At 39.4% G+C, this 20,499-nt stretch overlaps 1 protein-coding gene across 1 annotated transcript in view; it reads left to right on the top strand.

Annotated features, from left to right (window-relative positions):
* The first annotated feature begins 11,722 nt into the window (after positions 1 to 11,722).
* The window catches only part of TBC1D19 (TBC1 domain family member 19), a 52,623-nt gene continuing 43,846 nt past the window's right edge, over positions 11,723 to 20,499 (top strand). Inside the window, exon 1 of the mRNA XM_052780297.1 lies at positions 11,723 to 11,892. Coding sequence (XP_052636257.1) covers positions 11,794 to 11,892 — 99 coding nt within the window. The 5' untranslated portion in view covers positions 11,723 to 11,793. The remainder of the gene's footprint in view (positions 11,893 to 20,499) is intronic.

Genomic DNA, 20,499 nt, shown 5'->3' with positions numbered 1-20,499 from the left:
GGGGCTCCTAGAATGAAAGTAGGATTTTAAATTAGGCTCAGGGCTATGCATTTCATTGTATGCAATTAAGAATTTTATTGTTTGACTCTTGTTCTTTTACTGTGACAATCTCCAGGCCAGTTTTTTGGTTAACTGGAACTCTGCTAGCTGACAGTTTGGACTAATTATTGAACCAAGTAAGATTATGTACAGGGAGACCATTGGGAGCAAAGACAATTTACCCCAGCTGAAGTTCTGTTTAGGTCTTCATTTGTGGAACGTTTATTTGTAAATTAACCAAATTATCTTCACATTTTGGACTTCTTTGATAGGTATAATGCTGTCCAATAACTGCCTGTAGAAACCTGTCAGTTATAATCTTTTGAGAAACTGAGAGAAGCAGGTCAAGCCCATAGTGATAACAAATACTCTGATTTATTTCAACTGCTGTGCTAACCTGTCCTGGGAGTATTTGATAGTATTTCCATACAGAGTGATTTCAAAACATTATTCAAACACTGAAACACTGAAAATAATAATTTCCAGAGTTTCAGCACAGATGGGCTGTTAAACGATAGTATTATTGGCCTTACTTGCCACGTTTTTGTCTATATAATTCTTAAGAAAACACACTCCAAGGAACAATTGCCGTAGTTAGTTTGGACTATTTGCCCATGTTTATACAATATTCCATTGTGCAGGGAGTTAATGTGACTGAAAGCACGCAAGTTGTAAATTCATTTTCATTGTTTAGTCTTTGCTTACATTACAAAACTGCTTTAAAGCTGCCAAGGAGAAGACTCAACTCTCAACAGAAGGGAGAAACAAAAGTCCAAGGACAAATTCTGCTCTGAATTCTCTATGCTCACTTTTTGATAAAGCCAGACTCAGTTAGGATGCTATGGTATCTCCAAATATCCAGGGGCTTATAAACCAGACAAACATATCAGAAGTTGGATCTTTGGGATGTAATCCTTGTATACAGAAAAGTTACATAATACACTGTCAATTTTGCTTTAACAAACATTTGAAAATTTGCAACTAATGTGGATGATTTCTTTTAATAATTTTTTGTGTGCCTGAAGTCATTATCTTACATTTGCAATTTCACGGATACTGGTTTGGCCCTTTCTGTAATCAACTGCACTGTACAGACAAAGCAGCGCGAAACAGTCACAGATCATACAAATTGTGACCACCATGTCACTTCTCAGATAGATACCTTCTTTCCAGTGTTCTCCTTTATTCTAAGGCGTTCATTTTGCAATCCTGCAATGTGGAGAAAATTAATAAATTGAAGTAGGAAAGGTATTTCTGATGAGACCATGATAAAAGATCAGTAACAATTAGTATTTTATTTTTACAAACTTTGCTTATTGAGGCTGCTGGAGAAAGTAAAGTGTTTTTTAAATATTTCAAGTGACATGCTAGTGAAACGCTCCCAGATTCTACTCTCACTCACTCTGGTTTTAAATCCAGCAGTACCAGAAGTATAATCTTGCTCAAACCATAATCTTACAGTCATCTTATCTCTTTAAATTTCATTTACATTTCAGTTAGAAAGCCAGACGTGTCAGCTGCAATTTTATACTTTGTAAAGACAGACCTCCCCAAAGTCTTCACTTAATTCTTAATGAGTGCTTATAAAAGTTGTTATTAGAAGTCAAATGGGAATGCTCTGGCAAAATAAAAAGTATTTATTTCATTAGCTGTTAAAGTGAGACATTTCATACTGGAATATCTTGTTCACAAGACCTTATATAGAGGAGGCTGGAAAATTAAAATTGATTCTGTGGGAAATATTCAAATAAATTCTAAAAAATCAGATCATGATATAAATTGCTAGATAAATTTTGATTTTCTGTTTTAAGAAGGAGTAGGTGGTAGGTCATATACAATATTATCCAACCTAAAATGATAGGAAACTTCTGTTCTGACATGTTACTAAATATCCAATGCCTTCTAGATTTAATGCTGTTTGAGAAGAAACTGGCAGTACAAATTGATATTTCTTTGATGAAATCCAGCTTACTTATCAAGAAGGCAGTAAATTTCATTTCCCTGGATAGTACAGGAGAATGAGAAACAAAACAGGACTCATTTACACTTTTCCTGTCATCCTTTTCATTACATGGTGGCTCAGTTAGTGACATGATAACGACTTCTTTTCCTCTGTTCCTTCTTCCATGCATCCTCATAAGCACTTCTTCAGCTATTGCCCTTCCTATCTGAGTGCATTTTCTCCTCCTTTAAGCCAAGAATTTGCAAATAGCACCTTAAGTCCCGAGGGTTCATCCCTTAGGCCGTGCAACTGGGCTATGTTCAGTACCTTCAACAGAGGTACTATTTCCAGTTCTAAGGAGTAAATAAATGGTTAGGTCTCAAAGACTTGTGCCTCTTGGATAAAGTTATGAAAGCTAGTAGTACCTTACTGCATAAGAATATTTTTTTTAAATATTTTAAATTTTTTAAAAAAGCGTATTAACTCATGTCACAGTTAAAGCTCACTGAAAGTTAAAACCATTGCATGGCTATGGATATTTGGGGGGTTTGGTGTCCTAAACCACTGACTGCGTAATGATGACAAAGCAAAGTGATTTTCTAAGTGAATATTTGATTATAATATCAATATGCATACATATATTTTCTCCTCCAAATTCCCTACCAAACCTGCTCTATAGAATATTTTAAATCTTTGCCCCATTCATATTCTTGTTGCAAACCTTCACAGTTATATTTGGGGAAAAAATTAACTACATTTTGAAAGCAGTTTCCTTCAAAGAATCAGTGTCATCTCCTGCTGTTATTTCCCTGTATGTCAGTACATATGTGGGAGGACAGGCTTATGTGTCACCTCTTTGATCTAAATCTTTATTATACTGCCTTTATTATTAATCTAATTTTACCAAAATGAAAAGCCTCATAAGCAAGGGTGAGCCCTTCTGCTGTTGAACAACTCCAATGAGGTATTTTAATGCTATATTTTCGGTTGATGCTATACACTCTATCCAGCAGAAATTTACCTTGCTCTACCCTCTATGGGTGCAAGCCTGAATGCAGTTTCAGAAAAAGACCAGGAAATTTTTATACACACTGGCTGCTAGTGTGTATCCACATACTTATTTAGAGCTGGGAACACCTTTTATCCCATCTGCTCTGGAAAATGTGTCCTTTGGTAAACAGTGGGTAGGAATGCTGGCCGCAGGGGTCCTTCCTATGAAGAACAGAAGTGATCAATGATAAAAGTCACTAGGGAGGGTAGGGAGGCATCCCACTGAGGAGGATGGACTATGGTACGCAACTGACAATCTTCAGCTCAGGCATGTGGACTCTGGAGCTGGATCATGGAAAATCTGGCTTTAAAATATTCCGCACCTTAGCTGTCTGATGTATCACAGTTATCTTTCTGACATTACATATTCCTCCAATTATATTGCTATATGACTGCTTACTTATATTTATGACTGATAGCCTCAGCTAGGGCAAATCTGTACAGTTTTGCTAAATTGTTTTACCAGCTTCTTAACTTGTCTCTTCACTTTCTTTTTTGCAATGAATACAAATAATTCCAACCTTTCTTCAGCCCTTTAGCACTATGACCTTTGTGAATGTTTTCTAATTTTCCTTCGTGGTCTTTATGGGAACATGTTACAATATAGATTGCAAGATTCAATCCTGTATCCTCTTAATTAACAAAATAATAAAATTTTAATGTAGTACCTCTGTCCTTTTTTTGACTTAGCAGATTTGTTGTGCATTGGAAAGATTTCTTTACAGAGCTCTAAACAGTGATGCAAAACAGAAAACCTGACTGCATTTGTATATTTAAATTTTTTTCCTTTCAGCATGCAGAGCTTCATCTGAAATCAAGTCACCTGGGTTGGTTTGTGCTCCCTACAGCTGGGTACAATATTTTGGTGCCATTTTTCCTTTAAGCAGATGTGTATACTAATTTGTATTTTTGGCGTTAGTGAGAGCAGGGTAGCCTGCTATTCAACGGCTCTGAATCCAGCCTTCAGAGCTGTGCTTTACGTATGTTTGCTCTCCCACCTCACTGTTCCACTCTTTTCAGGTGGTTGCTTTGAATTCTTGTGCATGTTCTTATTATGAACTTATTTCCACAGCAAAAAACCGATCATTTAGTTGTGTTTCATATATGCACAACAATTCTTGTAACAGGCAGCATTAGTGCTCAATGTTTTCAGATTATTTTCTGCAATAATATATTCCTGTATGTAAACAGAGAAACTGTGTTTAGAAATCAGGGCTCAGTTTTACATTTTGACTTAATCTCTTTTGAACAAATACAGGACAATTGCAAGTATTTTGATATAGAATCCTTTAGACCTCTGTCATGGCCTGAGATCTATCAGAGGAGACTCTATTCCATAGTCGGTGAAGATATTTATTCAGTGCCCCCTGCTCCCTTTCAATGGTATAAAGCATTTGTCCATACAAGGAAAGAAAAGCATTATCAGTGGAGACAAAACTATGAGAAACTTAGGAAGGTTCTGCTTGCTATGTTCAGTTCATTCAGCTTTTCCATTTTGTGGCACTTCTAGCCATCTTTTCAACAGAGCGGACATCAAGTTAAGGAAGCAGAAGTTAAGGTAAAGGTTATCTGAAGAATCCTCTTAGCGAAACTGAGGATCCCCGTGACCCAAACTAGAGTGCTCCTTTTAACAGTTAGGGTATCATCTGGTTATCTTCCAACTACATAACCATCAGGAAAGAATTACAAAAACCCTACAAGAGTTTCTAGATCCTCTTGGTTTATTCTTCACTTTTGAATCTTCTCCTTGAAAATGTAAATCTTCTATTTGAAAATGTAACAAACAAGGAAACCAATCAGCCTACTAATCCTTCATATTAAAAAAAAAAAATTACAAAAAGGATTAATCCACTTCAATTGTCATCAAATCTTAATCAGAAGAATAAAAAATGCCTAGAATTGATACCCAAGGAGAGATCCTTGTTCTGCCACTGAAGTTTATAGTTCTACTTCTTAACAATTAAGGAGAAGAAAGCTATTATTTAGACACTAAATAGTGTATGTATTCAAGGCGACCTGCTGGTTGTTGAAAACTTGCAACACACACTGACGTGACTCTGTAATAAATTGTATATATTCCAGGCAGCGAACAGAAGTGTAACAGACTACCTCAAAACATTTAGTACATTTGCCACAGAAGACAAATTCCCCTACTGCAATAAGTAGGATATGGTATCAAGAAGCTATTTCAGTGGAATAATGCTCAATACTGTATAATAAATAAATAAATAGAAAACCAGAGTTTTTTATATTTTTAAATAGTAGATATAAAACTCCACCACATATATTTTTTAGGTATTTTGAAAAAGGGAAAACTTCATGTCACAGACAAAACCCAGTTCTGCTTATATTTCCATCACATAGCATCAATGAAATCAATAGGTTTGAAAAGAACACAGAATCTCACCCATAGCATACCTATATACTGATAAACTCTGACCTGGAGATGTTAACTAAGACTCTCCTGAGACAGCTCTTTTTACTGCATTTCTTGCTTACAGACCAATTGGTTAAAGTTTGTAAGAACCTTGAAAGAAGTGGCTGAAGTAAGCTGTTACATGTGTACTGGGAAAACATTTGCTCATGAATGTTGAATCGTGTCTTTTAAAAGGTTTGGATATGTACAATAGTTGTGTAAGTTTCCCGACAGACTTGCTGACAGGTGAATATAGAATTTAAAAGTAAGATATAAAATATATGCCATGTATGAAGTGCATAAACTACTCCATATATAAACTGTATTTGTGATTCAGCATGTATTTTTCTTCAAAACGTGTCTAGATCAATAGACTCCATTTCTGTTTTAAGCCCAAGAAATCCTACATCTGTGTAATTATATCTTAATACGTGGTAAGTATACACATGGGATTTTACAAACCAGAAGATACAGAATGTTACTGCTAAAGCCCATGTCACTTGATTTATAATAAAACACATGAAAAATGGACTAAATCTAATAACACTAGAAAAATTAGGGACTTTGTGCATGTTAGTTGTTTTACATATCTGATAACTTGCAGTTGCTGTTATGACTCAGCTATGCTATTAAAAAGTACCAGTAATAGAGATACATGAGATCCATGATCCTCTCTAGGGAGGCTTATACCTATCTAAAGCCAAGGTCTGGTAGGAAATTACTTAAAGTCAAGAACTGAAGCAACATGAAACTCCTAAACTAGACTGATAATCTTTGACGTCATTGGTAGTCACACTCTCAAGTTCAGCCACGTATTAGATAAAATATATTACTTCTCATGAACAATAGTCTGCAATAAGAGATGTTTTCTGCCCTGATAAGTGAAGATACATCATCTAAGCTTCCTACATTCTTCAGATTGCATCAGTGGTATTTGGACAAAAAAAAATCTCATTACTCCACAGGAACTAATCACTTTAAATAAAGTATTGAAACTTGTCAAAATATACACTGCCACTTTTGGGGCAGTAATCTGAATAAAGCTTGGAATTGATGAGGGGGAGTCACTGACAGAAATTTCTTTTTTGTCACACCTCTCTGTTATCAGCTCCAAACAATATATCGTGGTTCTGACTGCACAAGGAAACCAGTGAATGTTATAAAGGTGAGCTTGCAGGATTGGCCCATAACTGAGATTAAAGTTTAATATACATTAGTCTAACATAAAGAGTGAGCACACTGAGCAAAGGACTGAATATGATGTTCTCTGAAAGAACCTGCTTGGATGAGAAATCCAGGGAGCACCTGTTTGAACCTGACACTTTAGTTCACAAGTGAAGTTCTGCTAACGGCTTGAGATGGAGGGTTGGGGTTATCAATTTTAAGCCCTTATGAGTTAAAATGGTTCCAAGTGGAGAAAGAAGAAATGAAGGTCTGGAGAGGAGTAGCTTTTTAGATGAAAAAATCTAAAACGGCAACAAAAAATATCCCGTTTACCTGAGAGGGGATAAAAATGCCCTGTTTTCCTGTCTGAAGGAAGGCAAATTCGGAGGGCTTTGGGGGTGGGGAGGATATATGTAGTTTTTGTCTGAGTTTAGTTTTTTCCTTTAATGTCTTATCCTTTTGTTTTGGCAGAAAAAAAAATGTTGTTCGGGTTTTTTTGGGGGGTGGGGGGTGGGGTTTTTTTTAAACCTGAGTTTCTGTGGCACTTGGACACAGCCATCCTTACACGTGACCCAGTCTGCCATTAGGGATTGCACATGCTGTCATTCTCCTGGCAGTGTCTCATGTAGCACAAAAAAAGGGAACAACTTGGAGATGTACACAGTATTTATGATACATCATCACGGTGAATGCAATGTGTAGCTCCCCCTGGACAGCATTAACTCCCTATTACTCAGAGTGTCAAGGAAAGGTAAGTAGCTTATCTACAGTAATAAGTGACAATGATTGCATGCTTAGTCCTATTCTGCACCATACCTCGTTCCCTTACCCTGCTAGCACTCACCGCATGAATGCACCCACCCTCAGCACAGGTAAAGGGGCAGCGTCCCCCCTCCAGTCCCTCCCCACCCCTGTTTCCCCAGCAGAGAAAGCAGCCCTAAGAGGAGACTTCATGACTTAGCATTTCTAGCAGCAAGAGAATGAAAGATGAAGGTGGGATCAGGGCAGCATGAGTGTTCTGAATTGTTTAGGGAAGAGTATCTTGGGAGCAGCTGACTGAAAGTGCTGGGATTTTGTTCAGCGCTGGTATTTTGGGATTGGGACTGCTGGGATTTTATTGACACTGCTGGGAATTTGTTGATTTCCCTCACCCATTTCTCTGTCGTACAAGGCAACTGCCTCCTTTGGTGATACCTCCAGACAGCCCTGGTCTTTGTTAGGTCAACTCACATAGTTGTATGGAAAAAGCCAAGCTTCCAGGCACTCAGTGCCTCCTTTGCATGTTTTTCCTTTTTACTGACTGCATTTACACTCCAGAAAATAAACTGGTCTTCAGAATCATTTGGAAGCATTAAAATGTGTTTTGTCTCATGGGGCCTTAAATATGACAGTATGATGTATCTGTTGCTTCATATCCTCTCCTCTTCTCAATCAAAAACCCACCAGAGGAAAGAAGGAGAGAATATGGGTGAAATATTTCAGATACTGACTATGTAATTTTTAGTTTCCCTTGCCAAATTCTTTACGCTTTCTAGAACTCCAGTGGCAGATAAATAAAAGGCACTTGGGATACCAGTATCAGTACAGCTAACTGCAGTAACTTGACACAAAATGCAGTAAAGAAAGGTATAACACTGTATAGCACTACAGCTGTAAATGGAGGTGGAATACGATGGGGAAGAGAATTGGTGTTCAAGGGTGTAGGACTGAGACAAAGAGAGAGAAAGACCACACACAGAGAAAAAAAACCAAATCAGAAAAACAGCGACACCTACACCAGACCTTCTGATAAAACCAGCAAGCTACCTCTGGTATGTGGTACCGGACATCATAAAACCACTCTGCGCTGACTGTACTGCAGTTGCTTCCTTGCAATTTAAAAGTAAATCACGATGAAAAAGCAGTATTTGTCAAACACTTATCACATGAACCAAGTTAAACCAGTCATGTGATACCAGGGGGACCTGCTGAAGAGTTGGTTGGGATTTCTGCCAATGCCTGTTATTTAAGTGGTATTTTTTAACAGTGACCCTGCATTTCTCAAGCTGTTATGCAGTAAGCTCCTTGTAAGGAAACAAAGAAGAAGCATGCACTTAAGCATGACATTTCTTAACTGGATATGGTAAGGATACACAAGAAGATGTTAACAGCCCTCAGTGAGATTCTGTAAAGATTCTCTCTTCATATTGCCTTGCTTTTTAGCTTTGATTGACATTTACAAGAAGTAAGTTTTCCTCCCCATATTGGATATGTAACTGACCAAAGAGAAACCCAGTGCATAGGAGGAAGGAAACCAGACTGGAAACAGCCTAGAAAAAAGTGGAATGAAGAGTGACAGATGTGCACATGAAGAGGGTAACAAAGGCAGATTTGGAGCAGAGGTAGTCAACTGCAGGAAATTACTCATCTGCAGCTGACATTAGCTTTTTCTCCTGTTTTGTTGACCTATAGAGATAAGGATGGCTTTTGCAGACCTGCAAAGTCTTATGCATTGCACAGGAACCTCACCTGATGTATCGTTTCCCCATATTCCCCAGGAGCAGGGGAACTCACACTTCTAACCAGCAAGGTGTCGTGGCTTCTGTCGCACTCCACGACCTGCCATCTGGCTGAACATGGTGCCTGCAAATCACAGCATGGAAAACAGCCAGACACCGTGTTGTGCTACCAGTAGGAATGGACTCAACCTCTGAGTCCCCACATATCAAGCAATCCTGATAAACAACACACTCACCAAACGCAATGTAAGATTGTCAGCCCTGTGGCAGTCCACAGGTTCTCTCAAAAACTGGAAAAGAAAATGCTGCTGAGCACTGTGCCAGGCAAGCGGGGAGGGCTTCCTCTCGCACGTGCAGCTGCAATGTAAAACTCTGGACTGCAGGCATTGAGCTGCGGAGCTTAGTGGCATTCCCTGTTTTTTTGCATATGCTTGTCTTAGCAGGTAAGGTTCCTACACAAACAAATGATCCTCCTCCTCAATAAAAAAAACCCCAAACCCCAAGGTGAGATACTGCCTCCATGTGAACTCTGCAGAATTTTATCATGAACTAGCACACAAAGCTATTACACTTAGTATGCTTGTTCAGTTGGGAATGTAGGCAAATATTTCATTAACTTCCAATACACGGAGAAAAAAAACATGTGCTCACTGTTGCCCCTAACTTTATATATGCATGTAAGCGCAGAACTGACAGAAAACTTGATGTAAATCAGCATAGATATTCAAGGCCTTGGTAGACAAGTGGGCATTTGATTTCCCCGTGCTCTCCATGAATTGAGAAGCGAGTTCTCCTCGGTGTTTTGATTTAGCATAAGTGACTTTTTCATGTTTCTCTACAGTTGGTTAAAGAACTTTTATCTTTGATCTTCTATTGTTATCCTTCTTTAAACTTCATTTTATCCAGAAATGCTCACAGATAAGTCAAAAAAAGACGGCAGACAGTTGAGTTCAGGTGCATTTTTATACCTATTATACCTAGTTGTTTTTTCTAGCAAGGTAACTGATGACGTCTATCTTCATTTCCTCACATAGGCATCACTCACAGCAGTGAAAAAGTTACAACCTGACATTTCAGAATCTTGAAACATTCTTTGTTTTACAGAGGTATGGCCATCCTCAGAGCTGAAAATGGGTATTAATACTTGGCTTTGGAGGTCAGTTATCAGCTTTTCCATGTTACCTCCTTGAACTCTCTTGGCTTATTTATTAATTATTCTGGGATTTTCAAAATTAGTATTTCAGCTTAGTAAAATAGTTTATTAAGTGAGAATTTGATTACATGGTCCTGTTACTTATGCACATAGGAATAGATTTTCCCAGAAGGACTAAGTGCATTAAAGTTCCTTGCATTTACATCACCCAGGGAGATGTACATAGTCCCACACAGCTGCTCTGCTTAAATGTGGGCTGTGTTGGCCCCTGGTACTAAGCCTGAATTAATGCCTTACCATGCAGAGCAGACAGGGGTAAAGTATTCGAGATTAAATAAATAATAAAATAATAAATGAATAAAACTTCACCTGAGTACAGGTCAACCAGTATCCCTCAAGAAGCACACAGAAAGGAGCCTTGGGGCTGACTGTGGATCACATCTGGATGTGATACCTCTGGCCCCAAAAAGCAGCTTGTCTCTCAAGCTTTGATGATACGAATCCTGCTACCTTATTCTAGTGCAAAGCCACTTAAACTGCAGCTAAAGATGTTTTTAAGCTAATCTTTCTGCCTGCAATTCAAGAAGATGCTGCCTTGTAGCCACCGATTACAGCAGCTCGGCTGAGGTGCAATAGCTGACTGTAAGACGAAGCTTAGTCCTTTCCAAGGCAAAGCCAGACAGGTTAATTAAGCTGTAAGTAATGATGATGTAAGATATTATTTAACTCGTTATTGAGACAGACCTGGAACGCTCATAGCCGTTTACAGTCCACCTGGCCTGGCAGGTGGCGATGAGCGAGTGACAGCAGCTACAGATGCCTTTGCAGGCTGTTGTCCCGAACCACCTCTGCCAGGCGAGCGGTCAGACACGCACGTACGGCTGAAGCAGTCATGCGGACTGCGGGGACGAGGACACTTTTCCCCGCAAGCCCCGCAGAGGCAACAGGCAGAGCCAGCAGGCCGGGCACCTTCCGATGTCTCCAACACCGGCACGTGCGGCCAGGTGCTGCACTCAGGCCGTGTGGCCAAAGCCCAAGGCCCGCGCGTAGGCTTTCCTTACGCTTCCTTCCCCCTTCCCTTCTAGCAATGACACACTATAAACGTTTATTTAGGAAACCGAAGCAGCACGTGAGGTTTTCACCAGAGCTTTAGGCAACCGTTATTCAGCCCAAGGCGCGCGTGGCCCGCGGGCGGGAGGAAGCCTGCCAGGTGCCCGGGGTAAGGCGGCTGCTGACGGCACCACCGGGGCGGTCTCCCCAGCTCTGGGGACAACGTGGGGCCTCCCGAGCTGAGCGGCGAGGGGGCCGCGGGGGGCCTGCGCCACACGGGGCAGCGGGGGGCACGCTGTCCCGCTCAAGTCACTACCGGCGGTGCGGAACCCTTCCGTGAGGCGTCGCTTTCCACCCGGCCACCGCCGCCGCGTGGGACCGCTCCCGCAGTTGCCTGGTAACGCCGGTTAGCGAGGCGGGGTGCGGCGGCGAAAGAGGTCCGGTGCAGCAGCCCGCCCGCGGGCAGGGGCGTCGCGCCGCGATGCTGGACCCGGACAGCGGGCTCTCCCTCACCATAGCGCGGATCGTGCAGCGGCTGAAGGGCTCCAGCCTCCACTCCCAGCTGGAGCGACAGGCCCGGGTGAGCCCCGACCTGGCGCTGTGCCCCCAGGCCCCGACTCCCTTTCCCGCTCTCCCTCCCCGGCCGTCGGCTTTGTTCCCGGCTGTCGCCGCCGGCTCGGCCCGTGCGGCCTCCGCCGGGGGCCCGAGGCCTTCCCGCCTTCCCTCCCTCCTCGACGGGGCTGGAGAGCGGTCTGGTTGTATTTATAGTTTCTCTCCTTGGGACTGAAGGATTTCGCAGTGAATATGAAGACTATACTTTTGAAATCTCACTGCTTCAAATAGTTCCTAAAATGAATGGTTGGACTTGATGATCTTGAAGGTCTTTTCCAACCGAAATGATTCTATGATTCTATGAATCACTTTGTCTTTTAACCTGTAATTTGGAAAGCTTTAAATACACCCCCCGCCCCCCCTTCCTCCTCCAGAGTCCCTCTGACAAAATGAGGATTTGGTGAAAGGAAGTGAAAATAAATGAAAACCTCACATGAAAGTACCTTTTTGTAGCCAGGAAAACAGTTGCTTTTTTCTGTTTAGTAGCTTATCTAGACTTGAAACCAGATTTTCGTATTTCAGCTGAACTTCATTTAGGGTGTTTCAGATTACAATTGTGTCAATTTTCATGACCATAATGACATAGTAGTGGTGCTATAATGATTATTGTGCATTACTGAAATATTTTGGGTTGGGCTTTATAAAATCTTGGGGTTTATTTATTTTTTTTGCAAACAGTGCTTAAAATTGTGCTGATCTTTTTTAGGATAGAATGTCCATTATTGGCCTTAGTTTTGTTGAGTTTTTAAATAAAGCATGACTTTGTTCTCTGAATGTGCCTAAAGCTTTCCTTAGTAGGTGACATTACTGCGTGCCTTTTCTGTTTTTTTGTTTTGTTTTAAAATTTGCTGATTTGGTCTCTAAATGCCTTTTTAAATGTCTGTCTGCTTTGCTCCTGTGGACTGACTGCTCTCTAAATACATGAATAAGCAAACGTGCACAACTTGAAGGGGGCTGGAATTATAAGAGAGTATAGACGTTGGGTTCTGCTAGGTGTCCTGCAGAGTTCAGCATCCCAAATAGATAGCCTGACACGAGTTGCGGAGAGTCAAGTTTAAGACCTTGTCCTCGATAAAGGCAGTGAACAGGACTCTCTTTTAACAACTCCGTTACTGATTGTAATAAAACCTGTATGTACTCACCTTTGCATTCATTCTTTTGTCTCTATCTCCCATAGGCCTGATTTCACAGTCATTTGATACTTTGCATGCTTGTTTTGAAACACGAGGAAGCTTGGTGTTGTCAGGACTTGGTGGGGTGTTTAAATGCTGCTGGTGGATTGCTATTCTGTACAGCCATTCTGGTACAGGTGGACACTCTGAGGACCTTAGCAGTGCCCTTCCATGGTGGTGTTTGATATCTGAAAGGGTAGTTAAATGCCTAAATCCCTCCCTGACTATATAGCATATCAATTTACTCAATACTACCAGAAACTCTGCAGAATCAAAGCATAAAGGTAACCTATAAAATAAATAAACCACAGTGTAATGACCACAGCCAAATCTGTCATGATAGCTTTGCAGAACACTGTTTTACAAATTTCTTGGAGCAGAAAAAAAACGTGTATATGTAGATCAGAAGATTATTCTAGTCATATGAAGTGCTAAGGGGAAAGAAAATAACGGGGCAATGAATATGCAAGTTGATTGTTAGAGTGGGTGTTTGGAGAGTTTGTAGTAGAAGATTAAATCAGAGCTGTAGTTCAGTGTAGTGATCTGAAAGACGAAAGTTTTTAGATACATCAGCTAGAGGATTTCTCAATGTAGAGAGTCATCTTTGGAACCTGTAGTTTAAATTAATAGGGCCAAATGTTCACCCTCTTTGTCAGGAATCTGTATGTTCTCCTTGATCCTGAATTTTTTTTAATTGACCTTGCATGCATTTATGTTCTTTCATGTACAGTGTAGACTTGTTTTATTTATAGTGCTTGTATAGTCATATTATTGCTATACTATGCAGTTGCAAAGGCCCTATCAGTGAGTTCCTTATTTTTCTCTATCCCTCAGCAGCTGTACAGAATTCTGAAGGTATCTGGATTTTGCTACTCTCTGTATTAAATTAAAGCTTGATTTCCCTCCCATTACGTGGGGTATTTCTGAAGTTGCCTTATCAAATATGAAATATTTGCTATTGCTGTGCATCACACCTGAACTCCAGTTTATTGATAGGATGTGATGGGGTTTTTTTGTCTGCTGGTTAGCATTCAGTTTCTGAACAATGCTTTGTCTGCACCGGTTGCAGTATTGATCTACAGGTGGTCCCTTTTTAGGCGATTTTAAACTATTTTGGGGGATGCATACTATATTTTGAGAATTTTTTTTGAGGCAGTGCATCAGGATAAAACTTACTTATTGTTTTGGATATTTATACTACAGTTATATTTTACCTTTACGAAGATTCCTCTTTGTCTGTCAGTGTAGAAAATTATGTTGCTGCTACTCATTCCTCAAAAGTATTTACTATCTCTGAAAACATGAAAGTCAGAATGGATCATAAGGTTCATTATAATATTGCCTGAAATTTTTGAGAGGTCATGTAGTCTCACAAACAGTATTTTAACTATTAACAAAAACTCTGTTTTGTAATTTTATCCCTTCTTTAATGTCCAGGAAGGAGAGCTCAAAACGAACAGTTTCTTTCATGAGTTAATAGAATTTTAGGGAAAGCACAATATCGCGACATTATTTGTGAGAGGTGATAGAGTAGCCCTGTGGTTATGAACTGATCACACCAGTGCTATGCTTAGCTGTCACTGACAGCCTGAACTAGTGTCAAGGACTGTGATACACAATCTCTTTGAAATAAGTTTGGCATGGGCATCAAACGATTTGCTGTCACAGATTTAACTCTGGGGATACCAAGATAATCACATTTTTGTCCCGAGGACTGAAGTAGATGTAGGGTCATATGCTTGTTAGTGGCAATTTGGAAAATAAATGTTAGGTTGATTTTGTAGGTTGAGTTTTGGTATATTGGTATTGTGCTTGCAGTTAATACAAAGAGATTAAAGCAGAAAAGAGTGTAAATATGCCTGTCATTTGCTTTGGACCTTCTTCTGAGCATATTTTGTACTGTGTTTGAAAGGAAAGAATAACAGTTATAAAGAGCCAAAATACTCGATAGTAGCTTTTCAACAGGTAGAATTGTTGCTGGGGTTACTAGGGTATCGGAGGAGAAATCTGATCTCAGTTTCTCAGGCACAACTTTAATTGTGTGAGTTTGTAACCAAATTTGTTTGCTTTTGTCTTAATTTTTCTCTTCCCTGTCTGAATAAAATGTTTTTAAGGTAAAAATTAGAGGTGGTTAGAAAAACTGAGACACGGACATCTTCAATCACAAAATGCAGCTTGAAAACAATTTCTTTTGTGAAATCTTGCAAAAATTTTGTTTTAGGGAAAATCTTTGTCAGTGAACTGACAGTAAAAATGGAACAGTTCAGAGACATGAAAAAAGTGCTACCTTTTTAACAAATTTTCATTTGCAGACAATTCAGAAACTTTGTTTTTCTTCATGTTTGAAGGAAGCCAGGCTTTATTAATCAGTTAAGATTAACCAGTCTTACTTTTTGTCCTCCGCAGACCTCTAACAGAAATCAGTCTGATTCTGAGTTGGCTGGAACCTGTAGTGGCCAGTGGTAAATAACAAGTAAAGTTAAAAAAACCCCTCAAACCAGCAAACAAAAGCCTCATTAATTTATTCCTAAAGAGCTTTTCTAAAACAGGAGGTGAAAATAAGATGAAAGATAGAAGTTCTAGATTATGTTTTAAATTGAACAAGAAAGACTCACAATACAAGGAATCCCTCCAGGCATTTTCTGTGTAGACGTTCTCAGATCTGTTTCTTGTAGGTATGTCTGTAGTGGGACAACTTGAAGGAGAACTTGGAGATAAACAGGGTAATGGCTGTCAAAGTAGGCTAAAAGTGGTAACTTGAGTGTAAGAATCAGCTCTGACACCCCCTCCCACCCCTGTCTGACAAATAAGTATTAAGTTTGGGAGTGAGAAAACATTTTAGGAGGTACCTGACGGTATGAACAAGATGTGGAGAGGCGACGTGCTAGGATATGTCATGATCAGAGTGATTGTCCAGAGGAGAGGACTCTGCCGTCACTCTTTGAGCAGGCCTGTGACTAGTGCCAGAAAGGTTTAAAGAAAATATTAATCAAAGTGAGAGGTAAGGGTCTTCACAAGACTTCAAATGGGGCAAAAAAGGAGAGGAGCTTGCTTTGGGAGCGCTAGGAACATTGCAGCTGGGGTATTGCCCAACTGTGTGCTTCTAAAGGGAGTACAGGTAAACACCTTAGAATAATTTATGTGGAGTGAATGGTTTGCAAGATATCCAAGGATATTATTTTCATGACATTTTTCTCCCAACAATTAAAAGAAGAAATTGATACTGATCCCTACTTAAGTAAAAGATCAAATTAAGGAGGAGAATGTTTCTGTGAAATGTAGCATTTATTTAATAAAACTTAGAAAATAAACATAGGCTCATGAGTCATCATAGATAATTAATGATACGTTTTCGTGCACTGTATTTAACAAAGGGCTTACTGTCCTCTCCTGATAGAGCTTGTACTTTGGTTTAAATGGTTCAGCAGTAACATTTGCGGTACAGTGAATTTTAAATTGAATGCAGTTTTGTGTATGTTGAACAGATTATGGAGTTTAGAAGCAGTGCAAGCTTGATTCGCAGATATTTTTTTTAGTCATGTAGATTACTAAAATGTTTTACCTTGTGTGTGTGTATTTTATTTGCAGCACTAATTTTATATTCAAATAAAACCTAGAAAATGTATTAAAATGTCACAATTATATTATTAAAAATGTATCCTGCATATCTTGCAGGAGAACATAACGTTTGAAGCTGTTTATTCCTGCATGAGGCTAATTGAAGCTCTCTGTTTCAACTGCTAGGTTATCTTTACTTGTATAAGAAAGTTCAAAATACTTTTTCCCTTAGTGTAATTACTGTAGAAATGTAGAAGGGTGGAAAAATTGACAGTGTAGTCAGGGTTTTACACTTACTGAAATTTATTTAGTTATGCTCAGAATGTTTCCTCTTTCTGTTACAGAAATGTATAAACCAAAACCAAAATCACTCCCTTAAATTTGTAGGATTTTAAGTGTTTAGAGACTGTTTATGTTGAAATTGTTGTGGTCATACTTGAAGTGGTTTTTAAGAAGTTGGGTTGATCCTGATAAAATCTAGTTATGGCAGACTGGATTATGTGAGAAAAGGTGAATATTTACTAGCTTTCATTGAATTTACTTCTGCTAAACTTGGACTATATTTGGGGTTGTGTGCTTTATCATGATTTGGGAAATAATAGCAATAAAAGCTGAAAACATTGTGCACTTGTGCAAAATCATAATGAACAGTAATAAATGCTCTGAGAGTGTACGTACTTATCTAAAACAAAAAGACTTTGAAGAGAAATTATGGTGGATAGCCTGTAAAAATATTTAGATTATATAAAGTTATTTGCAGAACTGTTTGCAGCAGGATAAAAATATGTGTTCACCTGATGCCGTTCCACATTTCAGTATAGTTGGATCACTCCTCTGCAGTGTTTATTCTTGTTGAGAGAAGAAATAGTTTAACACAGGAGTTACGCTGGAACACTTTGTTCTGTCAAGCCTCCTCTTTGTAGTACATTGCTGGTCCTCTAGCTATTTTCCTGTACTTTTGAGTTCTGTGCCTTGATGGCTCATCTGTCCTCTTGCATGATCAATGCTGCTCTAGTCATGATGATTGAATGCCATTTCCAAATTTAGATGCAAATTTGCAAATAGATTTGTCTCTGTGTTCAGTTGCTCTGCAAATCAATTTACTATGACCACCAACTTTTTCCAGCTAGGACTGTGCTATCCTTTTGCTTGCTTTCAGCCAGATCAGTGTTGAGTGTCTGGATTTTCCTCCGTCTTGGCATCCAAGTACAGAAAGCGCAATACATTTAGAGTATCGCTTATGATGGTGACCGCCCAGATTCCAGCAGGATACCTTGCCAAAATCAAAGGCAAAGAAGATGTACAGAATGGATTGCTAGTAGTAGCTTAGCCACCTTTCAGAAGGTTTGGCAAAATTTTGAAAGTCCCAGAACTATCCTTTCTCTTCTGTACAGCTGAAGGACAAGAGGGTGCCAAGAAATGCTGTAATGATAGCTTGTTTTATGAAGGAATGTCTAACATCCAGTTGCTTCTTGATTTGCAAGAAGCTGACCAAGACTGTAGATGAACATGGACACCCAATGCCTGAACCCTGGTGCCCTATCCATAAGAATATGCACAGTGCCAGTTATATGCGAAAAGAAACTGGTAGGCATTAACTTTTATTAAAAATCATTTGTTATTGCATGCTGAAATATGTTACATTCATCCCTGTCTCCTTTCAGAACTCTGTGTTGGCCTGACTGAGCCTCTGAATAGTGCGATTTCTTCCCTGGTCTGGCTGTCACTCTTTGCCTTCACAGGTTGTTCCCCTATATTGCTCATTCTCCTTTAACCTGTTTGTGATAGCCTCCTTATAGTACCAGATTTTTTTTTTTTTGAAAGATACTCTTTCATCAAGGTGTGTGTATTGAAATTGGAGTCCGTAGCTCTACCTGGGTGTATGCTGCCTTTTGATCATGCAGGAAATGAATTCAGTTCATTAGTACAAATCTCATCAAGGTGTTTTTTTCCCAATAAACCTTAGCCAGGTATTTTTAACAGTGTAAATCATAGTAATGCTTTTTATATAAATAAAATTTGGCAACTTATTTTTCATCCTACCAAAAACTCATAGGGGATGAAAATGCAAATGAGGCTTAGGCAGTATGTTCTACCAAGAAGTTTACAACAAACAAATCCTACCTAAAATATAACCACTTAAATGTATTTTGCAACATAGTACAATACAGAAATAAGTTAGATTAGTTAGTCCAAAGGGAAGATGAAAGCATGTGGGAGACCTGGTCTAGTAATTTTGGAACATTAGCTCTGCTAAGTCTCCTTGACTCCTCAATTTAGTTCCAATAAACACCCATATAAATCCAAAGAGGTACCATTCTGTTAAGTTACGGCAAAGCAATTCTGAAGGCATAGCTTTTCACCTACCAAAATAAGTATTTTCTTCTTTGGTTATGTTACACAGAGCTAGAGTATGTTCTTCTGTGTTAGGACTGGCTGCAGCCGCTAGCTGGACCATCTGCCAGATTCTCACCTTTCAGGTGTCTAATTTCTGATTTGAAAACTGATCAGCAATCCAGTATGCAATGAGTCTGTAACAGTAACAGTTTCTGTGGCTCTGTACCTCTGCTTAGCAGTGTAGGAATGTATCAGTCATAATCCAGAAGTAAACAAAAGTAAAAGTGGAAATGGGAGGAGGCTTTGGCAATTGCATCCTGAAATGGCAAGAGTGGAGACAGAAGTGTCCCCATAATTTGGGGGGGAATTTTCATGTTTCTTATATGAATATTTGTCTCAGTAGGGCATTTTGCAGTCCAGAGAAGGAAAAGAACACAGGGAAGAGGCTAAAAGTAAAAGTTTTGATAAATTAAAGATTAGCATAGGAATATTTAGGATATATACGAATATATATATATAGGAAATGGCCTCAAGTTGCACCAGGGGAGGTTTAGATTGGATATGAGGAAAAATTTCTTTACTGAAAGGGTTGTCAGGCATTGGAACAGGCTGCCCAGGGAAGTGGTGGTGTCACCATCCCTGCAGGTATTCAAAAAATGCATAGACAAGGCACTTCAGGACATGGTTTAATGGCCATGGTGGTGTTGGGTTGATGGTTGGACTCGATGATCTTAAAGGTCTTTTCCAACCTAAATGAGTCTGATTCTATTTGCTGCAGCAGGGCTAGGAATGGTGAAATAGAACTTGACTGAATAAATGGGTGTGAAGAGGTGAAGGTAACTGGTGGAGATTGATGCACTAACATAATCCTTGGAGAAAGTTTTCCCCCAAAGTCCTATCTTGCTTACTTTTCGACTGCCACCCTGCTGCATACCAAAGTGTCACTGTTTCTTTGTTCTGTAGCTGGGGAACAGGCTCTCTTGGGAACAGCAGTTTACAAGAAAGTCCTCTGTCGTGTCTTTTGGCCTGACAGGGAAAATAAGAAGTCATCTGTGTGGACTGAACTCCTTTATCCCCTTTAATGCAACACACTGTATCAATTTCCAGAATTTCCAGGAATCCACGAAAAAAAAGGGTCATCAATATGAGTATCAGACCTTCCTTAATGAGCCATAATTTTACAGATGTATGAACAGCAGAGAATTAAAATCCTGTTCTCCTGATTGTACTTTTGTCACTTCTTGCACTGTTTACAGTGTCAAGACAATGAACCCACTTTTTAGTAGATTGTAAAGCTTTTTTTTTTTCTTGGTGATTCATCATATGTCAATGAGTTGTATTTGTGAGGAGTTTTTTGCATATCTAGAAAGGACTTTGAAGCATGTGTACCAGGCCTCACAGGTAAACAGCCCATGGACCTTAGGATTAAAATTGGTCATATTTAACCCAGAAGACAAAGTTGAACATTTACAAAAGTGCGTGCAAAAATTTCCGAGGAACAGTAAGGC

Source organism: Harpia harpyja, chromosome 2, assembly GCF_026419915.1.
Source record: "Harpia harpyja isolate bHarHar1 chromosome 2, bHarHar1 primary haplotype, whole genome shotgun sequence".
NCBI classification, from domain to species: Eukaryota; Metazoa; Chordata; class Aves; order Accipitriformes; family Accipitridae; genus Harpia; species Harpia harpyja.
Note: the sequence above shows the minus strand (reverse complement) of the source record. Positions and strands in the feature narration are given on the sequence as shown.